General features: G+C 43.4%; 1 protein-coding gene across 1 annotated transcript in view; it reads right to left on the minus strand.

Moving 5' to 3' along the window:
- The window catches only part of GNAI2 (G protein subunit alpha i2), a 204,701-nt gene that overhangs the window by 3,213 nt on the left and 173,625 nt on the right, over positions 1–27,863 (minus strand). Inside the window, exons 5-7 of the mRNA XM_084839595.1 lie at positions 14,249–14,377; positions 4,216–4,345; positions 2,649–2,802 (exon numbers count right to left, since the gene is read on the minus strand). Coding sequence (XP_084695721.1) covers positions 2,649–2,802; positions 4,216–4,345; positions 14,249–14,377 — 413 coding nt within the window. The remainder of the gene's footprint in view (positions 1–2,648; positions 2,803–4,215; positions 4,346–14,248; positions 14,378–27,863) is intronic.

The following is a 27,863-nucleotide window of genomic DNA, read 5'->3' on the forward strand; positions in this document are numbered from 1 at the left end:
CAGACGAGATCCAGTTTGCCTGTGGAATTGTAAAACAATGCCTGTTGATAATCTATACACTACAGTTTCCTGAAAAAATGGACTGCTGTAAATGCTCTACATAAATCTGGATGTTAGCTGTCATCATTTGCATTTTGCTTGAAAAGAAACCTCATGTTTTGGGCTCAGCCAACGCTGCCTGCTTTAAACTAGTGTATTCCCCCTAGATCTTCCTTTCCCGCTCTAGCTTTAGACAGACGCTTTACAAGATGCAACTCAATATAGCCACTTGCCCTATGGAAACACGAGTCTTAGAGGAAGCAGTGAGCCCGGGTGGAGGGGTGCTAGAGAGCAGATAAGCATCTTATAAGATGGCATTTATATGTATTCCTAAAATGTTGAATAGAAGCTGCCTTGGCCCTGCTCCTTTACATGTTTTCCTAGTCAGTAAGACTATGCACAACCTGGGACAGGCTCTCATAGCAGCTGAAGAGCTTATCAACAAAAGAAAATTCCACACTTCCTGCTGTGTAGAACAAGCACAAAAACAAGGTCAACGCCTCCCTTTCCCACTGCCAAAATCTTAGAACTGGACCTCTGATATCTAGCATTTACTGTGCACTAATTAGTTACAACTACACTGGTTGAACAAAATGGAAGACTATGTGCTTCCAGACTTTCAGTTCTGCTGCATATATTGAAAGATCATGTCCTTTCTTCTCCACCTTTTTAAAGACCGGACCATAAAACATTACTGAATTTCTGCACCCTAACATAGGAAAAATCTTAATTTCACAGGAATGTAACTCAAAAGGGAGTCCTGTGGCACTTTAAAGTCTAAAGTATTTATTATGGCAAGCTTTATATGCCACAATAAGGGCGCAATCCTATGCAGATAGGCGACTGCCTATCCAATGCCGGGCAGAAGACGCACAGAGGGAATCGTTCCCTCTGCTCTCCTCCTGCCCTGGATTTTTGGCTAGACAGCCACTTCTAGCTGTCTAGCTGCATGAGGGCTGAGTGGGGGAGGAGGTTGCTGTACGACACACTGGATGTGTCGTACAGGCAGTTCTGCTCTCCCCACCCCAGAACACCCCCTAGAATGCCCCTTTTCGGCCTCTCCACACTTCTCTTGTGAGCGCGGAGGACGGGGCAGCTCTGCGTGGTCTCTGAGGCAGTGCGGAAGTGCGGGGAGGTCGGTTCTCTGGGAACCGACCTCAGAGCATGGGCTCTGAGGTCGGTTCCCAGAAAACCAGATATCCTATGGCCGTCTAGCCGCTGTCTAGCGGCCATAGGATTGCTTCCTAAATCTGGTATCTTTTAAAGTACTAAAAGACGCTTTTCACTTTTGTGTTTGTTGAAAGACTAACACAGCTGCCTCTCAGGAACACATCAGTATAATAAGCACAGTGTATGTGCATGCGTGCACTACCACCCTCTGCGAATGGACAGAGAAGTGCTTCCCAAAGTCAAAGCACATACACAACCTGCACAGGAAGATCACCACTCTTGCCATACCACCAGTGATCATCAGAGGTACTGGACAGAGTCACTCATTCCTATGTAACAGTGATGGTATGATGAGACATAATACTCCTGACATAAGTTAGCACTATTGGTAGTATAATATTACCAATACGTTATTGAAAATTGTGTATGCAACACAGCCACCCTGAGGTTCCTAGTTTAGATGGGAGGGTTGGATATAAATATCGTGACAATGCTAAACACACTTCAGAAGGGCTTTATGCAGGTAAAAGCTATAGTGTTTCAGTGGGAACACACACTCTGCCAAGCAGAATTCCTGTATGGCTTCACTCTATAGTAAGAGAACTAGTCAGTAACCTGGGGTGGATCTACAGCAATGACAAAATAGTTCAAAACCAGTCAGGTTTTTTTCCCTTTTGTTGGAATTTTATAATAAAAAATAAGTCTGAAAGCAAAACAAAAAAAAGATACTTCCACACACATTTAAGAAATGAACAAACTTCCCACATTTCCCATGTGGTAAGTTGGTTGCCTTCATCCACCCATAAATAGCTGGTACCACACATATGACATAATGTATGCATTGGTCATATGCATGATATGCCCAATTCCCACAACTCCACACTTCTTACAGGTGGTGAAAGTTTAATTAGGGCTGAGCATATCCATGCACTGCCCACATCACATGTTATGTCATATACACGAAGTTGGGCGTGTGTCTCCTGCAGCCTCCTGCACAACAAAACATTCTCTTTGACCAACTTTGTTGTTGTTGTTCAGTCGTTCAGTCGTGTCCGACTCTTTGTGACCCCATGGACCATAGCACGCCAGGCCTTCCTGTCCTGCGCTCTCTCCCGGAGCGTGCTCAAGTTCATATTCATTGCATTGGTGATGCTATCTAGCCATCTCATCCTCTGCCGTCCCCTTCTCCTTTTGCCTTCAGTCTTTCCCAGCATCAGGGTCTTTTCCAGAGAGTTTTCTCTTCGCATTAGGTGGCCAAAATATTTGAGCTTCAGCAGAAGTAACCATTCAGAGATAAATACCTAGAAGAATGCACGGCCTCCCACCAGTTTTTACTTCTGAACTGAACTATGTTCCCAGGCCAAACAGTTCATGAGTGTCTAACCACATGTGGGACTTGGAGTTTAACTTCCCAGTCAGAAAGAAATGGCACCACGCACCTGTGTACTCTGGGAAGCAGATGGTCAAGGGGCTGTGGATGATCTTCTCCTCAAAGAGATCCTTCTTATTGAGGAAGAGAATGATGGATGTATCTGTGAACCACTTGTTATTACAGATGCTGTCAAACAGTTTCATGCTCTCGTGCATCCGATTCTGTAAAGGCAACAGATACTCTGAGCCAGGAAGTGCATTTAGAAGTACAAGGGACAATGGCACAGAGAGGCAAAGACATTGCAAGCTTAGAGTATATGGAGATCGAAACTAAACTAAGGCCTTGCCTACGTCTAACAGAACTGCCACTAGTCAACATTGTTGAAATTACCCAAGTGAGTGTAAAATTTGGCCTCCCGAGCAAATTTAAATTTAGCCTCTATTATGAGAAAGACACATTTAGTCATCAAGTAACAGGTCATCCCCGGAAAATACAGGGAGAAGAATCACAGATGTCCTGCACTGCACATGCAGTGAACAAAGGGCAGTTCCAAAACACCATATGCTTTGCCTATTAAACTGTCTACCTATAGCCTAAAGAGAAAATCAGCTGTTGAAATTTTATGGTAATTTCTGCTATACTTTCTTATAGTGCATGGAATAAAAGTTTACACTCCTTCATTTTTCAGTAGGAAAGTGCTGTTTAACATTTATTTCTCTTAACCCACTATCTCCATTATCCTCCAAAAGCACATTTCTTTCTTATTCACAAGTTGAAAGGTAAGAGCAACAAACTTCTATTCCAAAAACATTTCTTTAAAAATGAAGATTGTTTATTTGGGGGGTGATAAGAGGGAAAGAGGGACCATTCCACCAGCCCTGCTGAAAGACCCCCCACCCTTTCCTGGCCAGGAAGGCGTCTTCCCCCTCAATTGTTACCACCTGCCACCATTCCAGCAGACTCTACAGAGGGAGACGAATGTGGAAGCAGAGCCATTTCACCAGACCTGTTAAAAGACTACCTCATTGTTTCCTCTTCTCTTCCCATCCTTTTGTTGTTGTGTGTCATGTCTTTTTAGATTGTAAGCATGAGGGCAGGGACAGTCTTGGTATCCTGACTGAACATAAGCCATCTAGGATCCATTTTGGCTGAGGAGCAGGATAAAAATACTTTAAATAAATAATTTAGACAGGGATCTGGCTAGGAAGGAATCAACATTTTATTGTGGTAGAAGAGAAGCTGAGTATAGCCACTGTGTGCTTGGTATAGATACAGGAAGGGAGTATTGTAGAAAAAAATAGTAAGTAGTCAGAAGATCATGAGGGGGAAGTAAAACAAATGGAATGTCTCTAAAAGCAGCATGTTCCAGGGCAGTATAAATACTTTTCATCTGCTAACACGCCCCACCTAGAAATCCTTTACTACAATGGGCTTATGTAATGAGTATCTGACACTCCAAAAATGAAGACATTTAAATGACCAAAAAAACCCTTCAACCAGTACAAAGTTAAAGGCAGAAGTGTACATCTGTTTAAATATCTAAAAGTAAGGACACACAAAATGAAGTAATTCCTGACCTAAAGAGCCAGGATGGCACCTTGAAGACTGTATTATCAACATAATTCTTTCCTTACCATTTCTTCATCTTCAGCCAGAACCAAATCATAGGCACTCAGAGCAACACAGAAGATAATGGCTGTCACTCCTTCAAAGCAATGGATCCATTTCTTCCTCTCGGACCTCTGCCCCCCCACATCAAACATCCTGCAAGCAAAAACCACAAAGTTACTGAGGCTGGATGATGCAGCAATTATGACAGCACCACTTCCCTGAAAACCAAAGGGAAAGCTGCACTTTACCAAGCTAGGAAACAAAGTGCAACTCTGAAGCAAGCATTGAAATCTGATTCCTTACTGATACAATGGGAAAACTGTGGGTTTAAATCTGTAGGATGGATCAGAGGAGAAACCGCCTTCCATGCTGAACACTGCAAATCTTTCAGTAGGGCACCCTAGAAATCTGGCAGAATGTCCACTCTACCAAGTAACGCTGCTGCCTTTACCTGGCTTGATTCCCTCAGTCGAATACTGTTTGGACTTGCCCATCACTGTGTGAGAAGAAAAAAACTTTTCGGCTCTTAGGAAACACCTGAGGCTAGTTAGGAAGCATGTTTTTCTTAGTGCTGGAGACAGATGGCATCTGGTTCCCAATTGCTTTGTGCCCACATCGGAGCCATGCCAATGGACTTGGTCGATGCACTATTCTCAAGGTCAATAAAGCCAGTGACATCGGCAGTACAGCCAAGTGGATGTGCCTGTAGCATTAGATGTCAGCAACTGGTGAACACAATGGATAATAATCCAACCATGACAACAGTGTCTTGACACCTCCAATAACTAGAGGTCATCTGATCCAGGCCAGTGGAAACTATGAAACGGTACATATTAAGGCTTAAGAGCATCTACGTATGTCTCTAGGATTAGAAAGGTGTTTATCTTTTTGAAAAGGCAGAAATATGCTTTTATTTATTATTATATGTTCTTATTGGGGGGAAAATGTATTTGCTATTAGGTAGAAAAGCTCTCCCTTTTGTCCCTTGGGAAGGCAGGACTTACAGAAGGGGAGTAGTGTCTTCCAGACATGACATGCCTGGATTAATTCCATCAAGTCTTAAAAACAACTACCTCTTTCCTACTTGCTTCCTTCTCCCAGATGTTCTGTATGTTCTGCAATAAATTCTCGGTTCAGTCTAGTCAGGGAAGCATGTGAATAATTCTCTTCGGGCTCACAATGCATCAGGAGTAACAAATACTGACAGGAGCCCACAGAGAAGCAATCACAATCTCTCTCAGAGTGCTGTTTATCTACTAAATCTCTTGAGTCCACCTTTGTTGTAATTTTTTTGAGCATTTCCAATGCCTCTTCCTATCATTCCAACAACATGAAGCACCAAATATGCGTCATGCAACTTCCCCATAACACACTTTAAAAGGTTTTAAAAGTGAAGTTTCTGAATTTGAAGCAGCCACATTTCTGCATGCCAATATTAAGAGATCTAAAATTCTGCAGTCAAGTTTTCCCTGCTCCTCACCCTCTGTCAAAATACATTGGGAGATCTAATGTACATTTTATGGCAAATGCTGGCCAAAAACAGAATTCTGCTCAAGATTTAGGATTCCACTATTATGGAATACTGTTCTGAAACTGAAGAGAATGGTTATAGCAATCCAGTCCATAGGTAGGAAGTAGTTTATATTCTTAATACTACGTACAAGAACAAGTCTATGTTCTGTTACTATTACTATAGTGTTAAGACTACAAAATTCATGGTGCAAGGCAAATGTAAGCAACTCCACATGCATAGAATCAAAAAACATCTCTCTCTCATACAGAGAGAGCGAGAGAGCTGCTACATGCAATGGCTTCCCAATTCAACCCTTTTGCTAAGTGCTTCATGCAATTCACATATTCTCTCTCAGGAATCCAGTACTGTATGGCAGGTCAGAATTATTGTCCCATATTACAGATGGGAGTCAAAGCTGACAAAAATTGGCCTTCCCAGCTCATAGTTCATTTTCTTAACCACTATACTCCCCTATTGTTAATGTAATCATAAGACTTTCAGCCAATGTACAGTCCAACTGTAAGCAAACACTTGTGTGAAAACATCTGGAACCTGTAAGTGAAGTGAAAAATGGTTTTAAATAGCTTCACCCTTAGGATATATGGAAATACAAATAGGATTCTCTGAAATCTGATAAGAGTACCATGAAAATCTGTTACACTAGATCGGAGAAACTGATTTCAGGATGGGATTCTGCCAGGGTTTGGGGAGCGGGTGGGTAGTATTTGCACATCACTAATTTGCATATTCTATTTGGCCTGCACAGTTTTGTGGGCGACATTGATACATTTCTCCTGGAACTGAGGCATGACTTTTAAATTTCACAGAAAATGCTTAAACACATCTTGACTGTACTGGAATCCCTTCTGTCCAAGGGATTTACTTACTCCAATCCTCAAAGGAGTCCCCAAGCAACTGCGTGTGGAAAACCTAAACATGCTGTCACAGCACCAAAGCACTGAGTCTCAGAATGGAGGGCTACACAAGAGGTTACTTTTTCCAAACATTTGAGGTTCTCCGTAAGATGGTGTAGTGAACAGTGTTTGACTCATTGCACTTGTGGTGGGGAGGACACAGGTTCAACCCTCACTCAGCTATCAAATTCACTGGGTGAACTGGGCTCTCTCAGCTTAGCTTATCTCAGAGGGTAAATGTGTGGGAAAGAACCATGTACACAGTTTGGAGCTCCTTGAAGGAAGGGCACGATAAAAAGAAAAGTGCAATACATATATAAATAGGATTCAAGTACTATTAAGTAGGCTCTTTGCATAGAGATTATTTCTCAGTGCTGGAAAAACACATTCAAAGTGGCCCTAAGAGCTGGCAAAGCAGCACGGCTGTGGGTGAGCTCGCTTCTCCTGCCCCAGCCCTTTGTGTGCGAGTTCTCTGCAGCTCAAACAAGCGCTCGCACCCTGGCTTGCTGCCAGCCTTCTACCTAAGCACACATGGGCTGCCGAGACAGGCTGCCAAAGCACAGGAGCAGGCCAGGCGCTCAGCTGAACAATGAGAGGAAGCAGAGTGGGAATTCCATCCTGAGGAACAGTGGAGACAGGAAATCAACGTGACAAGTCAGCAAACACTACCCCATGAAAAGCACATATCAGAGACTCAACAAGCTATACCACATTCTCAAGTCTTATGCAGCTTACCACAGTGACATTCAACCCCTTTCCCACTGTTATTTGGGGTGGGGGACATCCTCTTCAAGGAAACACGCTTTGTTTGTGATAACAACTTTTTTTCCCTGGCCAACATTACAGTCTTGATATTTGCTTATGGTAGGCCGGCTGCAACACTTCCTCGTTCTTCCACTGAGAAAGACAAGAATTATGCTAAGACTAAGCAAATCTATTAATGTCTGAAAATTCAAAACAGCTGCTCAGTCTCAGTGCTGATTCACACATGCCTGTACCTCACTTGATTTCTCTTGATAACTGGCAGCTGAATATGTGAATCAGCTCCACTAAAAAGCATGATGTTTGAGCCTGCATCAAATCTGGGATGTCCGTTCACACAAACAAATAACTACCCAACAGGGAAGTCAAGTGATGAGCATGCATGTGTGATGCAGCCCTCAGTTCTGTGCACTGTGCTGTCCAGATTTACTGGAATTACTTGCTTTTTTGCCATTTTGTCTGGTGCCGGCACCTGTTCCTTTAAAATGGTGGTTCATGGTCTGCCATTATATAATTTCAAAAACATGATTAAATGTATAACTGATGACTTGAAATTATCTGCAATATTTCAATAACGGAATTGGATATGGGAGGGCACAACTAGACCCTCACACACACCATTCTCTAGACTGCCCTGCTATGCTACTTGCACACATACATGCATGTGCCCCTGGTGTGCACCGGAACTGGGGAGAAACAGTTCTTAGCTGAACATTATGAAGATGCCTTTGAACATGGGTGCAGCGCACCCAGTGCATAGTTAAAACTATGGACTTTGCTACCACAAGATGTAGTGATGGCCACCGCTTTGGATGCCTTTAAAAGGGGGTTAGACAAATTCATGGAGTAGAAGGCAATCAATGGCTACTAGTCCTGATAGCTATATTCTTCCTCCAGTATCAGAGACAGTATGCCTCTGTACACCAGTTGCTAGGGAACACAGCTGGGAGGTCATACTTGGGGGTTTCCCACAGGCAGATGGCCACTGTGTGAACAGAATGCTGGACAAGATAGATCCTTGTTCTGATCCAGCATGGCTCTTTCTTATGTTCAGTGCTAACATGGGGAAGGATCATACCCTTCCTGCAAACCATACTTATTCTTGACGTACTTAAACTTCATGTGCTCTATATTTGAGAATCAAGTTATTATTATTTTTTAGGATCTTCCATAAATTCTTGTTTCTAGGCCAAGTTCTCATGAGTTCTCTTCCTGGAGCTTAAGCTGGCAGTTTATGTCTCTCTAAATCTGAATAAATGGTTTGAATGAAGAATTTTAAAATAAACAGATATTTAGCTATTTTAGGACAGCTACTGTAAAATGTCAATAATTAAGTGCTAATTTGAAAGCTACCATTAAACACCCCCCTGCCCCTCCCTACCAAAGATCTCCACCAGCCTTAAGCTGTCAATTCTTCCATAGCATTTCCATTATGGTTCATCTACACTGGCAGTTTTCCATGCAACCTCCCACAGAAAAAGATATGAGGGGGCTTGTCAAATCCATACATCATCATGTGATTTATCACCACACTCCACTTCCTGGCTTGGTTCTGCAAAAATCTGGATCTTACTGAAGTAGTAGAAACTTAAGGGACTGGGTGTGGATAGAAAGCAGTATCTAACTCGACACTAGTGCTAACATAAATTACGTTGTGTGAGCGTAAGTGACCTCTAGTGCAATGCTAACAGTATTAGCTGGCACGAGAGGTCTTCCAGGAAAACTCATCATGCCAGCTAATGCTACTGGTGGGGCGCTAGAGGTCCCTTACACTATGTAATTTACATTAGTGCTAATGTCAACTTGGATACTCCCCAGAAGTAGCACAATGCCCCATTTGGGGGCATTGGCATTGTTTGTATATTACACTACCAGGGGTCCTCAACCTCTTTTGAGCCTGTGGGCACATTTAGAATGTTGAGAAAGTGTTGTTGGTGCAACCACAAAATGGCTGCCATGGGGAGGGGGCAATATATTGCATATGTACTTTTGAAGATACAAATATTCCAGCCTGGTATAAAAGAAGACTTCTTGACCGATCACGGGAGAGGCAAATAAGGGCTGCACAGTTGGGCTTGGCTATACTGAGACGTGAGGTCCAAAATTTTTCATTAGCACTTGGTGGGACTCTGTAAACAATACAACATAACACACAAAATGCAGTACAGGGTGCAGAGCAGTCTTCCAAATCCCAGTTTCTAGATCTCGGTGAAAGCATAATATATTTTTCTATGCCAAACTGGGGCACAGGTTCAGGATGTGAACACGTCTGTCTTTGTTCGTTTTGCATTGCCTCTTCTCCTTGTAAGTCAAAACCTCCCATTTTTGGAAGTGTAAAGTAGCAATGAATCAACAGTATGTGAGAGAACTCTATCTTCTTAGTGAGTCATTTAACGGTTTGAATAAAATGTCACTCACCAGCCAATGACAGAGGGTGACTCTGGAAAATCAGGACAGAGAAAAAGTAGTTTTGCTGTTCTAGAGGAAGAAAGCCTCGAATTGGTGTCCTTCACCCCTCTCCTCTTGCACTTGGGGGTCCGTTCACCTACCCAGTATTTCCCGTCATCTACCTACCACAGCTAGGTATTTATACAAGCTATTAACATTTAGCTTGTTGAGCTACAGTCTGACATATATCTCTATCATGGTCAAAGACGACAGAACAACAACAAAAATGCGGCATCTCTTCTCCAAATAGTCATGAAATGATTAGCAGAAGCTAGAAAATGTGTGGCACCAACTGTATTGGAAATCGTATAAAATGAGTTCCACATGCGACCATGCTAGGGAAAATAATATGGAAGATCTTACTTGGCTTGAAGGCAGACTACTCTCTGGAGAACAATGACCCAGAAAAAAACACCTTACTGAAGATCCAATATATTGCAAGTAGACCTTTTCATTACAGCAAGCGCTGTGCTCCAGGTGCAGCCAGATGCTTCACGTCTACCTCCGTCCGGGTTCTCATAGTATCCCCTTGTCACCAGGGGATCTACCCACTGTGTGAAGACAAACGCATCCACAGGGGCAGGGGGGAAATAAAAAATCTCCAGTTTGCAGTTGGCTTAAGTAAGGGAATTTGATTCCAACTGAGAGCTAACACCAGATTTATAGCTTGGTTTGATCTGCTCTGCACCTGAGGCACTAAATGCTCCATTAACATGGCAGGGGCTGCCAAAAAGTCAACAGAAGGTAATTCTGAAATGGGTGCACGTCAGCATTCCTACCTCTTTCAGGAGCAAGGTTACAACCTCCCTAATGCATCTGACCATATATGAGGAGGGGTTCTATATGCTTGCCAGTAAAGGCAGTGAATCATCATGGCCATCTCCAAACATGCTACCCAGTGAAGGGAAGAGTCAGACTCTGGAAGTTCATAAGCATCTTAAACACTAAATGCACCTACTGTATGCTGTTATGTTCTGATCTCAATGGATTCTTGTCCTACTAGTGAAGCAACCGGTGACATAAGAAACATACTTCATTAAACGGCTGTGACACGGAGGAATCTGGTCCCTGAGTATTGGTATCCAAACCAGTTTCTAACAGCCTTGACTCAAAGAGTACACTTGTGCCCCTTACAATGGATATGTGTGCAGCTTTTTTGCACAGTACAATATTTTTACATATGTGCACATGCTGCACTGTTTGGCCGTTTGCAAGAGTATAAAACCTAACTCAGTTACGTGCACCTGTCATTCAGTTCAGTGTTTAGCTGGTCAAGGGAAAGCAGCAACCGTCAGGACACAGCTTTTTTCAAGGGGAAAAAGTGTGTCATCTTAACACATTGCAATTATCTGAGCATGAAGGGGAAACCAATTCCTTATCGCCCAAAACTACAAAGCAAGAACAAGACCTATTCGGAAGTAAAACAGCCAGCCACATCCTTCTAGAGCATGTACAACCATCCCTGGAGTCTCACCATCATCAAACTTCCTCTTTGTAGCCATCTTTTGCTATACTTTGCTTACTTGCCTTGGCCTTTTTCTTGCCTTGGCCTTTTTCACATTAATAAGAAAGAGAAAATGACATCAGCAGGCCACAAAAGAGGCCCAACAGCGAAACTTAAGGGTACATTTACATGTCACACTCTATTTCTAATTTTGCACAGCTGTGCTCTTCCCTTTTTCATCTCTTGCAACGGCAGCTCATGTTTTAAATTTTTAAAATTTCTCTGGAAAACCTGTCGTGCCAGCATGCACAGTTGGTACTGTGCTAGAGATCGCTCACACTAGCGCTACATCAATGGTGTTAAGCAGAGTTGGATATTGCCCTCTGTCTACTTTAACCTATGTTGCCATGTGCCTTTTGTCTAAATTGTCTTTATGCTAAAAGTGGCACTTGAAAGACTAATGGGTTAATTGTAACATGTTCTTTTGCAGACAGTTTCCTCAGATGGTGTTATACCCTGACTAGTAGCACTGAGTGAATGCTATCCACCCTTTTTCAGTAGTTGTGTATGAACCTCAAGAAGAGTGAACAAAGGATGCCACCTGGTAACATGGTAATAAGATTGCCACTCTTAGTGCATCACCAGTAATAAGAGATGCTGACCAGTGAAATGCTTTTATAGAGTTAACACCGGTGGTGGCACATCACTAGTGGTTCACCATTTCTATATATGGTGATGTCCCCTTAGAGCTGATGACATGTGCACATCTTTAGTGCATCTAAGAGCATTCCTGTAACTGCAGAAGATATTATGATTGCTAGAAAGTACTATGGCGCCAGACAACATAAGCACCCTTGAAAGAAGCTAACATTGCTGGTAACCCCACACACTTCTCATCAATAGCTTGGTAAAAAAGAGCTACTACTGGGAACAAAAGGGAAAAACTTTCCCACAACTAACTGAATAAAGAGTAAATGTATCAGCCAATCTGTATAACATTAAAACTTCTCTTTGCTAGTTGTGCTGATGCTCCACGTTTTGTAAACCCAGAGACATCCTTCACAAAACACACCATCAGGACGTGCACTTAGGTCTCCCCTGTTGCCAGCATATCACCTTTCCTTTCAGTTGTATGGAAGAACACTGTAAGTTTGGTTTCTTGCAGTTTAATCATTACAATTCAAAGGCTTTCCACAGTGACGACTTCCTATTGCATTCAGAAGTGACAACTGCAAGAGGATTACTCCAGCACCATCTCAGCTGGAAGGTTTTATGCCAGGATCTCACTATGGCTTGACCTACTGCCTTGTTGCATCACCCCTTTTATGCTCTGATAAGGGTAAACCAGCATGTTCTCTTTCTAACTCAACCCAGAGGCATGTAACGTTATAAAGCAGTAATAAAACTGAAGCACAACTCTTCTGCATGCAGGACAGGGAGAAAATCAGGTGCCTGTCAAGGCACCAGATGAATTTCTTGGCTGATTATGGAGAAAGTTTTTCTAACTGTACATTTGGCTCTATTATAGCTTTGGGATGCATCATTCCTTTGGGATGCAAGTCAGCAAATTCCTTTGAGGGAAAGTAGCACTTTTAAGAATGACCACATGCGGGGCATTTTCAACGGTTCTATCTTCCCAGTATGAAATAGTGAAGATAGTGCAATTTGTATAAATCTTGCTGTGCTGGAAGGTAATGGAAATTGCTGTATTCACATTATGGTTAACTTCATTGCTCCCTACTAGCAAGTGGATTAGCCTGATCTGCAGATAAGAGAGCAAAAACGTTAATAAGAGGACCAAAACAAAAATCTACAAGTGCAATGCCAGAGAAAGGCCAGACACCCATGTTGTCTTGGCAGTTTTTTAAATGAGTATTTTTCCAGTGTACTGGCTTTCCCAGAGAACTGTGCAGCTGTCATTAATTCACCTGTTTTGCTGTAGATGTCCCACCATTTGGTAATATCTTCCCCTTGGTTTTTTTTTCCTTTTCAAGGCTCTATTCCTTCCATCCCAAGCACTTATCTGGCAACTTTTCAGAAAAGACCATTTCCCAGTGGCTAAGCTAGTTCTACCCCCTTCCACTGCATAGGGATAATTTATTGCTTGCTTGAATTTCTTTAAAGCAAGTTGCAGCTGATTCATGTCAGTGATAAAACTGGGTTGTCCCTGTATACTGACGTAAGCAAAGATTAGATCAGTCCAGCAGGTGCTAGTGGCAAGGAATGCACCGGACAGGGTTTCTGAAGGGGTGAAGGGAGGAAAAGACAGCTTCCTGCGTTCATCTGCACTTCAGCAAGCACTGGCATACTCCCTCTCCCTCCGAAAGAGACAGGGAGGCCTGAACTCTTGATTGTAGGCTAGCTTCCAGAAGAATAACAATGGAAGGGTTTTTTTCATCTCGCAGTGAAGCTTTCATTCATCACTGAACAGCTGAAGTTGTCAGTGGTATCCCAACCTTTGCCAACCTGTACATAGCTAAAGGCCCAACAGATGAGAATTCACACTTCTATACAGGATGACTGGCCTGTTCACATGCAATATGCCTAAAGGCTTCAGGGTTACTGGTGGAATTTCAAAGCTGCCACCCCTTCCTTTTTGTGCATATAAAAAAATAGTTCAAGACCTCTTTAAGTATGGCTCCAAAAATCTACAGCAGATGGAATGGCATAACTCTGCCTTCCCCAGCCCAACTCCCATTTTACACAACCACTGGCCATGCTGGCTGGGGCTGATGGGAGCTGCAGTCCAAACATATGGAAGGCACTAGATTGGAGGAGGCTGCCACAGACCATATCTAATGCAGGTTACAGGAGAGCCCTGTACTGCAGGGTACATATAATGCTGTGGCACATGTATTACACACACACTTAGAGCTGAAATCCAACTTTATCCGTCCTGCAATAAAAGTTAGCAGCATCACACTTTTTATTTCCCAGGACAAAGACAAGTTACGTATTTCAGCTTATGTACTTACTTGAAATGTAATTCCTTGAAGGTAAAATGAGTCTCTACAATGCCTGTAGTCTTCACTCTGGTTCTCAGCACGTCTTGCTGGGTTGGAATGTAATCTCCTCTGGCTATCCTCTCCAAATCATTCAGATAGCTGCAGGGAGAAAGGGGTGGTGGTGTTTAGAAAAGTAGCTCAATATAGGTTACAAAGTGCTTTAGAAGACTGACTACAAGAAAAGGCAGCAGTGCCATTTTTCCCCCAGTGCGATCTCTTGCTCCTCTCAAGTGCCATCTATATCTTTCAGGAATCTTTCATACTACCAAGTCCCATGAACAAATATTTGCTAGTCATCTTGGAAATAAATAAACATTTCATGCCTAAGCATCTCGATACATAGGCATGCCCACGCTACCTTTTAAAATGGAGTAATATAGCCTAGGTGGTCCAAATCAAGTTGGTGCCCTCCAGTTGTGTTTGACTGCAACTCCCATCATCCCCACTCAGCATAGCCATAGGTTGTGCTGGCTGGGTTGATAGGAGCTGTAGTCCAATGCATCAGGAGGGAACCAGGCTGTGGAAGCCGGTCTAAACCAATGTTTCTCAAGCACGGGACAAAGCACGCTTCGTATGAATGGGGCATCAGTGGACAAATGAAGGATACAAACAAATTTATATGTCTTATGAGTATCAAGCCTATAAATATATGAACTGTCTGTAAACATACATCCAATTATGTTTTTAGGTTGAGTGAGAGTAGGCACAAGAAGATCTAGTTAGTTTAGAAGGGAAAAGCTATTTGATGAAATCTGATAAACGTCCACTGATGTGGAGCCCAATCACATGCAAGTTCACTTGGAAATCAGTCCCACTGTGTTCAGACAGAATTACATCTGTGTAAATAAGCGGAGGATAACAGGCTTAACACTTGTTTCGCAGATGCAGGATGATGGTCTTGTGCCACTGTCCTTGTGCACTTTTGAGCCCCGGCCTTTGTCTTTTAAATCTTAAGAAAACCTTAGAGAAAGGAACAGTCATTCAAGGAGAAATCCACCGCACAGTTGTGTTACCCTGAAAGCAAACCTACATCGGGGTGGCAATCTCCTTGTCATGTTGTTACACTGTATTGCTTTGCAAGAGGTGTGTATTGCATAGGACTATGAGGGCCTGGTTCTTAACAGATGCGCTACTGAGATCCGCACTCAGGTCTGTATCCTACTCACCCCCCATCATCACTGTAAGTTAACTGCAGCTGCATGGGTACATTAATACAACACAGCTCTCAGGAAAGAGGAAAGTATTCATCGCTATGGCAACAAACCAGAGAGACAGAGCCTGCACGCAGAAACAATTTATGGCCGTTTGCCATTTATAGTCAAGACACCCAAACCCTCCTTCCTGGGAGGAAGAGGGAGGTCTTTGAAGAGAAGGGAGGGGACCGTCAGCAGCGCTGCTTGAGGCAGAAAACAACAGGGCAAGGCAAATGGATTATTTCAAACTAGAACACACATGCACACGCATCCAGCAAGGGTGTGAGAGTTGCCCATAAATGCTAGCAGGAGTGGTCAACATGAGCCCAAGGAGAGGCCTTCAAGAGAGGCCCTGCATTAACCCTCACGTAGCAAGCTGGCCCCTGCATTAAGGTATCGGCCCGCTTTTCGCAGGACAAGGGAAAGGAAGGAACCACTCCCAGCTAATTAAGAGAGAGCGGTGATGCTGGGAGTTGTGGTCTCCACAGACATCACTTCTACTTCAGAAGGGAGTGTGACCACAGGAGCACAGAGTCGCATCTGGCCAGACGGGTGAACTGACATCCATCTCCTTTGCAAATCCCATATTTACGTCCTGATCTTTCCAGCAGAAAAAGCCACAAAGTGAAAAGCGCCAAACTGAGGGATTACACAGCCAGCTAACAATGGCAGGATGATTCAGTACTGAAAGCCTGGCAAAGACAGCCACTGCCTGTGGAGCTGGGATACAGTGTTTTCACGGCACAGAGGTAATAGGCATAACAATTGAGTTTACAACACATAAGCTATCAATTAAGGTAACAATTGTACACATATTTAAAAAATCCACATCACATCACAGAAAATAAGTTACTGTGAATAGAATAAAAGGAATCAAGGAAAGGAAAGTGGGAGGCTATAACACCACTAGAAAAATTGCTGCTGTCAAGTCCTATCATGATTCTCCTTTTACAGGTACTGAACCAGGAGACTGGGGCAGCCTCTCATTGCCACTGCAGAAGCCATCTTTATGACCAGCCTCTCTGGACACTCCCTGGTATCACTCAGTAATTATTAGAGTCTTAAGGCACAATCCTATGCATGTTTAGACAGAAAAAAGTCCTACAACTTCTGTCATGCTCTTGCCAGCCATGCAGGGAGTTGTAGGACTTCTTCTGTCTCAACATGCATAGGATTGCACCCTTAAAGTCCTTTCCTCTGGGATTACTCTATTTATTTCAAGGATATTCCTGTTTGTTTGTTTATTTGCTATATTTATATAGCAACCCTGTGACAGTAGAGACCAACTGCCATGGGGTTGATCAGTAATCCCCCACCACCACTTTTTGGAAATGGCCATCCAAGCAGGAAAGGAACCACTGCAAAATGGTGCCCCCCATACCCAGCCTGGACAGCCTATCCAGAAGGACACCATAGTCAATGGTACTGAAAGCCACTGAGAGGTCCAAAGAAATCAATAGGGTCTCACTCCCCCTGTCTCTTTCTAGGAAGAGGTAATCCCATAGGGCGACCAAGGCAGTTTCCATCCCAAAATCAGGATTGAAACCTGATTAAAATGGATCTAGATTTATTTTATTTTATTTTATTTTATTTATTAAATTTATTAATCGCCCATCTGACTGGTCACCCAGCCACTCTGGGCGATGTACAACCCACCATAAAACAATTTAAAACAATAAAATTTTACCATAATTTTTTTTTTTTAAATACCCTAACCCACCCCAAATGCCTGCCTGAACAACCACGTTTTTAATGCACGATGGAAGCTCATTAAAGAGGGGGCATGACGGAGTTCCCTAGGGAGGGAGTTCCACAGAGTGGGGGCCACCACAGAGAAGGCCCTCTCCCTCGTCCCCACCAGTCTAGCTGTCCTGGCTGATGGGACAGAGAGAAGGCCATCAGAGGCTGATCTTGTTAAGTGGCCTGTCTGGTGTTGCTGGAGGCGCTCCTTAAGATAGGCTGGGCCGGAACCATATAGGGTTTTAAAGGTCAAAACCAACACCTTGAATTTGGCCCGGAAAACAACTGGTAACCAGTGCAACTCCTTCAGCACTGGAGTGATGTGATCTCGCCGGCGGCTGCCTTTAATCAGGCAAGCCGCCGCGTTCTGTACCAGCTGCAGCTTCCGAACCGTCTTCAAGGGTAACCCCACGTAGAGCGCATTACAGTAGTCTAAATGAGAGGAGACCAGGGCATGTACTACCGATGGGAGCAGATGGTCGGGAAGGAAGGGGCGCAGCCGCCGTATCAGATGGAGTTGATACAGCGCTGTCCAGCTCACAGCTGACACCTGAGCCTCCACGGACAGCTGGGAGTCCAAAATGACCCCAGGCTGCGGACCTGGTCTTTCAAGGGTAGCCGTACCCCATTCAACACCAGGTCAACATCCCCCAGCCTCCTCTTGTCTCCCACCAAAAGTACCTCGGTCTTGTCAGGGTTGAGCTTCAGCTTATTCCTCCCCATCCAGCCACTCACCGTCTCCAGACATTTGGACAGGGATTCTATGGCCAACCTTGGTGAAGATTTGAATGAGAGGCAGAGCTGTGTTTCATCCGCATATTGATGACACTGCACCCCAAACCTCCTGATGATAGCCCCCAGTGGCTTCACATAGATGTTAAATAGCATCGGGGAGAGGATGGAACCTTGTGGCACCCCACAAGTAAGTGGCCACGGGTCCGAAACCTCCTCTCCCAGTGCTACCCTCTGGTTCCTGCCAGAGAGGAAGGACCGGAACCACCGCAATACGGTGTCTCCAATGCCCAACCCCTCCAGGCGGTCCAGGAGGATACCGTGGTCAACGGTATCAAAAGCCGCTGAGAGGTCGAGGAGAACAAGGAAGGAGCATTCACCCCTATCCAGAGCCCTCCTCATATCATCCACCAAGGCGACCAAGGCCGTTTCTGTCCCATGCCCAGGCCTGAAGCCCGACTGAAATGGGTCTAGATAATCAGTTTCTTCCAAGTGTGCCTTCAACTGCACCGCCACCACCCGCTCAATCACCTTGCCCAAAAATGGCAGATTTGAGACTGGGAGAAAGTTGTTCAGAACTTGAGGATCCAAGGAGGGCTTCTTTAAGAGCGGTCTTATCACTGCCTCCTTGAGGGCTGATGGCATCACTCCCTCCTCAAGGGAGGCGTTCACCACCGCCTTGATCCCCTCACCCAGTCTCTCTCTGCAGCTCATAATGAGCCAAGATGGGCAAGGATCAAGTAAGCAGGTGGTCGGCCTTACAGATGAAAGCACATTGTCCACTTCGTCAGGAGGAAGAAGCTGGAACCGATCCCACAAAACCGGTTTGCCACAGGCCGCCTCTTGCTCACTAACTGTATCCACAGTGTGCAGAGTAACACACCTAATCTGATCAATTTTATCTGCAAAGTGCCTTGCCAAAGCCTCACAGGAGGCCTTAGAATGCTCCAGTGGTTCCGGAGCCACAGGACCGACCAGGCTCCGGACCACTTGGAACAGCCTCCTGGGGCAGCACTCTGCAGACGCGATGGAGGCAGCATAATATTCCTTTTTTGCTGCCTTCACCGCCATGTGATAGGCTGAAGATATAGCTCTAGCCCGTGTCTGATCGTCTTTGGAGCGAGACTTCCGCCACCGGCGCTCTAGCCGTCTCACCTCCTGTTTCAGAGCTCGTAACCGCGGATTGAACCATGGTGCAGTCCGAGCCCTGTTCAGGGGGAGAGGGCGTTTCGGAGCCACCCGATCTAATGCCCCAGTAATTGTGGCATTCCAGCCACCCACCAGGGTCTCGACCGAGTGGCCGTTGGCATGCCCCAGAGAATCCCCAAGCGCGTTCAGGAATCCATTTGGATCCATAAGACGCCTGGGGCGGATAATCAGATTCTTCTAGATCTGGGGTCTTCAACATGGTGCCCATGGACACTAGTGTGTCCACAGATATGTCTCAGTGCCCATCAGGTGACCCTCCTTTTTATTTTTTTAAAAGAATAATTATATACACACACACACACACTATTATTACTACTAATAATAATAATAGTAAACTGGAGGGCCAACATGTTGCATAGAGAAGTGCTGGCTTCTGAGAAATGCGTGTTCTGTGTCTGGCCACACCTCCCATGGCAGCCATTTTATGAATAAACTAGAGATTGACTTTTGAAAAATTAGCCCCAGTAGCTTTGGTGGCTGTTGAGACCAAGAGAGGTTACAGTATAAACATTTTTTTTTAAAATTAGGAACAACTGTATGCTGTTCTACCATTACAAAGCACCAAAGAAAAACACAGTGGTCTTTAGGTAATCAGTACAATTTGCCCTATCCATATGAAATTGAATATGGAAAAGCCCCTTATGATGTTCAAAGAAACTGGTTGAAAAATGGCTGAGTTACAAATAAGTTTAAAAATACTGTCTGGAGAAGAGATTTTCAATGCCTGTGACCACAGTTTGTGTATCGGTAAGTAACATACCTTGAAGTTATCTTTTTGGTATTGGGTCTGAAAGGCCATGGGAAAGTGTGGGTGCATGACGCTTAAATCGTAAGCCAGCACAATTTGCAAGACTATGGGATGTGCTTACTGCTTAGATGGTGCAGAAGTTATGGCAAGAGCCTTGACTTAACAACGTCCATGTGTTTTGGTGCATGAGTGAATTTACAAGAGCCTAGGATGATTCTAGAATATATACAAAAGTTTATTACAGATGTGATTAATTAAAAAATGTTGGGCTTTACTGCCTTTCATAATGCTATGTATTGAGCATAAATTGTTATACCCATCCACATTAAATAACCTTTTCTGATTGCAGACACTGTGCTTTGCTCAGCACGTTGTAAAGACTCTGGATGTTTGTACTGCTCTGCACCATGCTGTCAGAGTTGGCCCTTCCCGGCAGGATCACTGTTGCACTCTGCAGCGAGTCTTCCTCGCTGCATACACAGCAGTGTGCTGACCTTACATTCTTTTCTTGTAACCACCTTCTATCAAATGTCCACGAACGTTCTCTTTCAAGACCATTTAAATCCCTTTTCCTCATCTTGAAAGCTGTTATGGACTTAGCAGAAAAGAATAAAACACAGAAACTTTTCTAGAGAAAGCAAGTTCATATCAACCACACAAGAGAAATCTGACAGACACAGGCTGGAATCCTATCCACTGACAGTGCCAGTATCAGTATGTGTTACCATGTAGCTAGCTTGCTTAATTGGATTATTACAATTAACAGTCATCTTTGAAGCAAATTAGAGCCATCATAAATCAAGGAATTTGCAGTGGTGTGATCTAGCAAGAACTGCACTACTTGAACAGAGGAGGAATTTCTTCCAGAAAATGAGGCTCAAAAGGAAAAGCAATGGCCAAGACAAATGCCAGCACAAATTGAAAAACCCTGGGAGAAACCACAGAACCTTTACTATATGGTAGTTCACCCAGGAGAAGATAGGGAATGATGAACACAATCTGTTCCACACACACAAAGGTGTGTGTGTGTGTGTGTGGGGGGGGGATCCTGTACTAGTTATTATCAACTTTCATTAGTCCTTAAAGCTTCAATTCAAAGTCTCAAGAGTAAAAAAAGATTGTTGATCCAGCAGCTTTGATTAGTGATTTGTGAAGGTGGCAGTAATAGACCCTTACGATGTGGGTTCCTGCTTAATAAATCGGTACCTCCTAAGATCACAGACAAATCTGAAGGGTGCAATTAGATGAAAGGGATGTAAAATTTGTTTAATTCCAGAGCAGTCTAATTTCGGAATCTTCTCATGTTTTCATGTCCTTTACAGATGAAGGGAACTGCAGTAAATATCCCTTCAGCATATTTATTTGGTCTTCTTGTTAATTCCTTATTATGCCAGAACAAGCACAAAAGCAATGCAAGTGCCAGTGCTGCAAAAATAGATGATGGTTTGCAGGTGAGCACTTTGAACTTGAGTTTCATTCATTCATTTATTAAATTTCTTAATCGCCCATCTTGGCCGGTCACCTGGCCACTCTGGGCGATGTACAACGGTACAATTTAAAACAGTAAGATTATACATTAAACATTATTTAAGAATACCCTAACCCACCCCAAATGCCTGCCTGAATAACCAAGTTTTCAGTGCACGGCGGAATCTCATTAAAGTTTCTTTGCAAATTCCAAGGCAGAAGTCTCAAAGCTGTTGAAATATGCAAGCGTTATATATCACAGTTACAAGTTTGTCTAGTATGGACATAAAGCTGGTAGATTATGATTGAACATAGGTTCTCTTGGCCAGGCTAAGCCAGTCATCACTCCCAGTTCAAATGTGAACAAGCCATTCGGTATGGAAATTACTGTTACAGAACAACAGACTGAGATTTTTATGCACTAAAGCTGCCAAATTCTGTGACCAGGCAATCCAAATGAAATGTTAATGGAAACTATGGGGGTAATCATGAAACCGGCATGGTTTATCTGGATTACAAATTAGAAGAGTTATAATTAGTATTACAAGAGAAAAGTGGGACTCATGGGGCATATGTATCAGTACAGAGAAGGGAATGGGACCTAGAAGGATGTATGCAAAGTGAGGCATTTACCTTACTACAAGTGTGGCTGCAGAATTAGAAATGTCAAAGTTTCTGGAAATTCTGAAGCAATGGGAAAAAATGTCCTGAGAAAAAAATGAAATCTGGATGAAAATGGAAAAATATGCAATACTTGCTTTCTTATCCAATCAATTTTATGTTGCTAAAGCAATCTATTTTATTGCTTTAGCAACATAAAATGCATAACGCAGAATATAAAATTGTACTTTCTGACATGTTTCTGAAACTTACACAGCAATCACAGTGTGAAGTAAGACCTACTGTTTAGTGGAGCTTACTCACAGCTAAGTGCATGTAGGACTGCAGCCTGAAAAGTATAAATGCCAGATACTTGCTTCTAGTATCTCCAAAAAAGATCAAAGGTCTCCAGAAGAAGGCATGCAGCAGCACACAAGAAAAGGAAGGCCCTGTGTTTTTACTGAGGTACTCAAGTTTTTTGTTAGTTTTGAGGTATGCCTAGAGATGTGAAGGCTAAAAAAAAAAATCTGAAAAAATTTGGGAACCCGCCCCCCATTTTTTTTCCAAGTACCATTTTTTTTCTGAAAAATTGAACTGCTTTGAATTATGAAATATTTTCTTTTAGAATTTAAGTATTTATATATTACCCAGTCTTTACTCTCCCCAAAATGATTTCTAAGAAGGATGTAATAAGGACAATCTTATAGAAAGACTAGTGATATAAAATGTCTGGAAGTAATGAAACCATGAGGGAAAATGTTTTTTTAATCCTCTCTGTAAGATTTCCAGCATAGTTATTTCTTTCATTCCTTATTAAAATTATTGATCTAAAGTATATTTTAACAAACATTTATGCTCAGTTTCCCACCATGTGAGTAGAGTTACCATTGTGCATTGACAGTAAATGTGCATTCTTGACAGTTTGGGTTTTGTTCTATAGAGCCCCGTGTTTCTGACGCTGAAGCAGTCATTTAGTGTAGTACTAATCTATACAGACCCACTTCGTGGATCACTGCCTTGTGGCGAAGGGGCTTGCGTAACTCAGTGAAGCCATAAGCTATGCCGTGCAGGGCAACCCAAGACAGACAGGTCATGGCGGAGAGTTCTGACAAAATGTGGTCCACTGGAGAAGGAAATGGCAACCCACTGCAGTATTCTTGCCAAAAAAAACCCCATGGAACACATCACAAGGCTAAAAGATATGACACCGGAAGATGAGCCCCTCAGGTCGGAAGGTGTCCAATATGCTACTGGGGAAGAGCAGAGGGTATTTCCAAGTAGCGCCAGAAAGAGTGAAACGGCTGGGCCAAAGCCGAAAGGACACTCAGCTGTGGATGTGTCTGGTGGTGAAAAGAAAATCCGATGCTGTAAAGAACAATATTGTTTAGGAACCTGGAATGTAAGGTCAATGAATCAAGGTAAGCTGGAGATGGTCAAACATGAGATGGCAAGATTGAACATTGACATCTTGGGAATCAGCGAACTAAAATGGACAGGCATGGGCGAATTTAATTCAGGTGACCATCATATCTACTACTGTGGGCAAAAATCCCTTAGAAGAAATGGAGTAGCACTCACAGTCAATAAAAGGGTGGGAAAAGCAGTACTGGGGTACAATCTCAAAAACGATAGTATGATCTCAGAATCCAAGGCAAACCATTCAACATCACAGTAATTCAAGTCTATGCCCCAACCACTGAGGCCGAAGAAGCTGAGGTTGATGGGTTCTATGAAGACCTACAACACCTTCTAGAACTAACACGAAAAAAAGATGTCCTCTTCATCATAGGGGATTGGAATGCTAAAGTAGGAAGTCAAGAAATCACCGGGATAACAGGCAGGCATGGCCTTGGTGTACAAAATGAAGCAGGACAAAAGCTAATAAGAGTTTTGCCAAGAGAACACGCTGATCATAGAAAACACTCTTTTCCAACAGCACAAGAGGCGACTCTACACATGGACATCACCAGATGGTCAATGTCGAAATCAGATTGATTATGTCCTTTGCAGCCAAAGATGGAGAAGCTCTATACAGTCAGGGAAAACCACTAAACCATTCAGGTATGACCGAAATCATATCCCTTATGAATATACAGTGGAGGTGAGGAATAGATTTCAGGGATTAGACCTGATAGACAGAGTGCCTGAGGAACTATGGACGGAGGTCTGTAACATTGTTCAGGAGGCAGCAACTCAATCCATTCCAAAGAAAAAGAAATGCAAGAAAGCAAAGTGGCTGTCTGATGAGGCTTTACAAGTAGCTGAGGAAAGAAGGGAAGCGAAAAGCAAGGGAGACAGGGGAAGATATACCCAACTGAATGCAGAGTTCCAGAGAATAGCAAGGAGAGACAAGAAGGCCTTCTTCAATGAACAATGCAAAGAAATCGAGGAAAACAATAGAATGGGAAAGACTAGAGATCTCTTCAAGAAAATCGGAGATCTCAAGGGAACGTTTTGTGCAAAGACGGGCATGATAAAGGACAAAGAAGGCAGGACCTAACAGAAGCAGATGAGAGTAAGAAGAGGTGGCAAGAATACACAGAAGAACTATACAGGAAAGATATGAATGTCCCTGATAGCCATGATAATGCGGTCACTGAACCTGAGCCGGACATCCTAGAGAGTGAAGTCAAGTGGGCCTTAAGAAGCATTACTAACAACAAAACTAGTGGAGATGACAGTATTCCAGCTCAGCTATTTAAAATCCTAAAAGATGATGCTGTTAAAGTGCTGCATTCAATATGCCAACAAATTTGGAACACTCAACAGTGGCCACAAGACTGGAAAAGGTCTGTTTACATTCCAATTCCAAAGAAGGGCAATGCCAAAGCGTGTTCAAACTACCGTACAATTGCGCTCATTTCACATGCCAGCAAGGTGATGCTCAAAATCCTACAAGCTAGGCTTCAGCAGCATGTGAACCGAGAACTACCGGAAGTACAAGCTGGGTTTCGAAGAGGCAGAGGAACTAGAGATTAAATTGCCAACATTCGCTGGATCATGGAGAAAGCAAGAGAATTCCAGAAAAGCATCTATTTCTGCTTCATTGACTACACTAAAGACTTTGATTGTGTGGATCACAACAAACTCTGGCAAATTCTTAAGGTGATGGGAGTACCAGACCACCTTACCTGTCTCCTGAGAAACCTGTACGAGGGTCAAGAAGCAACAGTAAGAACCGGATATGGAACAACCGATTGGTTCAAAATTGGGAAAGGAGTACGACAAGGCTGCATATTGTCGCCCTGCTTATTTAACTTATATGCAGAGTACATCATGAGAAACGCTGGGTTGGATGAATCACAGGTCAGAATTAAGATTGCCGGGAGAATTATCAACAACCTCAGATACGCAGACGATACCATCCTAATGGCAGAAAGCAAAGAGGAGCTAAAGAGCCTCTTGTTGAGGGTGAAAGAGGAGAGTGCAAAAGCTGGTTTGAAACTCAACATTAACAAAACTAAGATCATGGCATCTGACCCCATCACTTCCTAGCATATAGAAGGGAAAGAAATGGAAGCAGTGACAGATTTTATTTTCTTGGGCTCCAAGATCACCGCAGACGGTGACTGTAGCCATGAAATTAAAAGACGCCTGCTCCTTGGGAGGAAAGCTATGGCAAACCTAGACAGCATAGTAAGAAGCAGAGACATCACCTTGCCGACAAAGGTTCGTATAATCAAAGCTATGGTTTTCCCAGTAGTAATGTATGGCTGTGAGAGCTGGACTATAAGGAAGGTTGAGCGCCAAAGAATTGATGCTTTCGACCTGTGGTGCTGGAGAAGACTCTTACGAGTCCCCTGGACTGCAAGGAGGTCAAACCAATCCATCCTAAAGGAAATCAACCCTGAGTGCTCATTGGAAGGACAGATACTGAAGCTGAAGCTCAAATATTTTGGCCACCTAATGTGAAGAGAAAACTCTCTGGAAAAGACCCTGATGCTGGGAAAGATTGAAGGCAAAAGGAGAAGGGGACGGCAGAGGATGAGATGGCTAGATAGCATCACCGATGCAATGAATATGAACTTGAGCACACTCCGGGAGAGAGAAGAGGACAGGAAGGCCTGGCGTGCTATGGTCCATGGGGTCATGAAGAGTCAGACACGACTTAACCACTGAACAACAACAACAATCTATACAGACAATAATTACAAATTTACTAACTGAGTTTACTTTAAAAGTTTTAAAATACGATTATTTTATGAGCAAATTAAATTATACATCAAATAATTTTAGGAACAGAAAGGCTGCTTGATGTTCCTAAAGCAGTCCTCCCCAACCTGGTGCCCTTCATGCTGCCTGAGGATGATGAGAGCTAAAGTCCAAAATATCTGAGGGGTACCAGGTTGGGGAAGGTTGTTTTTAAGCAATGAAGTGACTTTAGATCTGTAAATAGTATTGCTTATTTTCCCCAACATTTCCAGTTTTCCCCAGGAAAAAAAAGTTTTTTTTCCCCTATGGCCTCCAAATTTCCAGAAATTTTACATCTCTAGGTATGCCTCACCACACCTTGACATTATTCCGGAAGGTTGGTTAAGCAGAACCTTAGTATCAGACACAGCAAAAAGTTGTAACTTATACTTGCCGCGCTCTAACTTAATTAGGTTGGAGCAACCCTCACTGGCATACACATCATAGGACATCTGGAACTTGCAAATGTCTCTGATTGCTAAGTCACCATTATTCTGACCAAACTATCCAAAGCTCATCCTGCATTGGCCAATACAGAGCCCTGTAACGCTCCATTAATGAAGCACCACAACTACTGGTTAATTCATCTGCAGGTGTTAATAGCCACTAAGGATAGGAACTTTGAGCCAGGGCTTCCACATGGAACTCCGGTTGTACCAATACTGAAGGGCCTGGCCAACACAGCTTAGCTCCCTATTCAATGGTGTACATATATTCTTTTGATGCAAGACTTGTATTCAACTGCTAATTTACCTTAATCTAAGTGTAGCCACTCTAGGCCCTAGATCTAGGTTTTCACATGTCGCTCAAGTACACACATACACTTGACTGTGCAGGTGCAGATGTGATTGAGGGCATGCAGCCAGAGCATGCTGCTTTTATGAAGATCCTGTAGGTGCAGAAATGCATCTTTGATTGGAGGGTTGCATATGTTTACACCACAACGTTTTCGGCCCTGAAGGCCGTATCCATCACCAGATGGGAAGCTGGGGGATATGCATGTGTATACACACATACACAACACACACACGCACGATTCCCTCCACACACATACTCTTCTCAGACACTCACACACATGCCTTTTCCTTGCCAGCACTAGATCTAAACAAGGGAAACCCTGTCCTTATCTCAAGATCGCCAGACAGAGTTCCTATGACTCCAGAGGTCACACTGGGAGTGGCTGAGGGTCACATGGAGCCAGTAGGCTGCGGGTGATGCACCCCTGGTCTACACAGTATAATCAGCAATTATAATTTTCTAATGCTTGCCTTATATAAAAATCTTCATACTACATATTTTGAGTAAAAAAGCATTCCAAAACAGAAAATGACTCATACGTGTTACCCCGCCTCCAACGTTCCACCCAAATTTTTATTTTTTCCATTGAAAAAAATTGAAAAAGCCCTCAGAAAAAACAGGACCCCCCCCCCCGGCCTTTACATTTATCACAGGGGCAGGGAACCCTTTTGTGGGGTGGGGATGCATGCCAGCAATAGGTGCGGGCCAAGCAAAAAGTGGGTGGGGTCATACCACACACTCTCACATGCACAGAGTCTCATTCTCAAACACCTCCCCCCCTCACAGCAATTAAGCTTGAAAACTCTCCCACTGGAAATAATGGAAGGCTTTTTCCAAGCCTGATTGGGGCACATGTGGGGATTTTCAGAGGAGGTCACACTGCATGGGGAAAGGAAGGGAAGCCCTT

Source organism: Heloderma suspectum, chromosome 2, assembly GCF_057233095.1.
Source record: "Heloderma suspectum isolate Gila_16-S chromosome 2, 16-S_ref, whole genome shotgun sequence".
NCBI lineage: Eukaryota > Metazoa > Chordata > Lepidosauria > Squamata > Helodermatidae > Heloderma > Heloderma suspectum.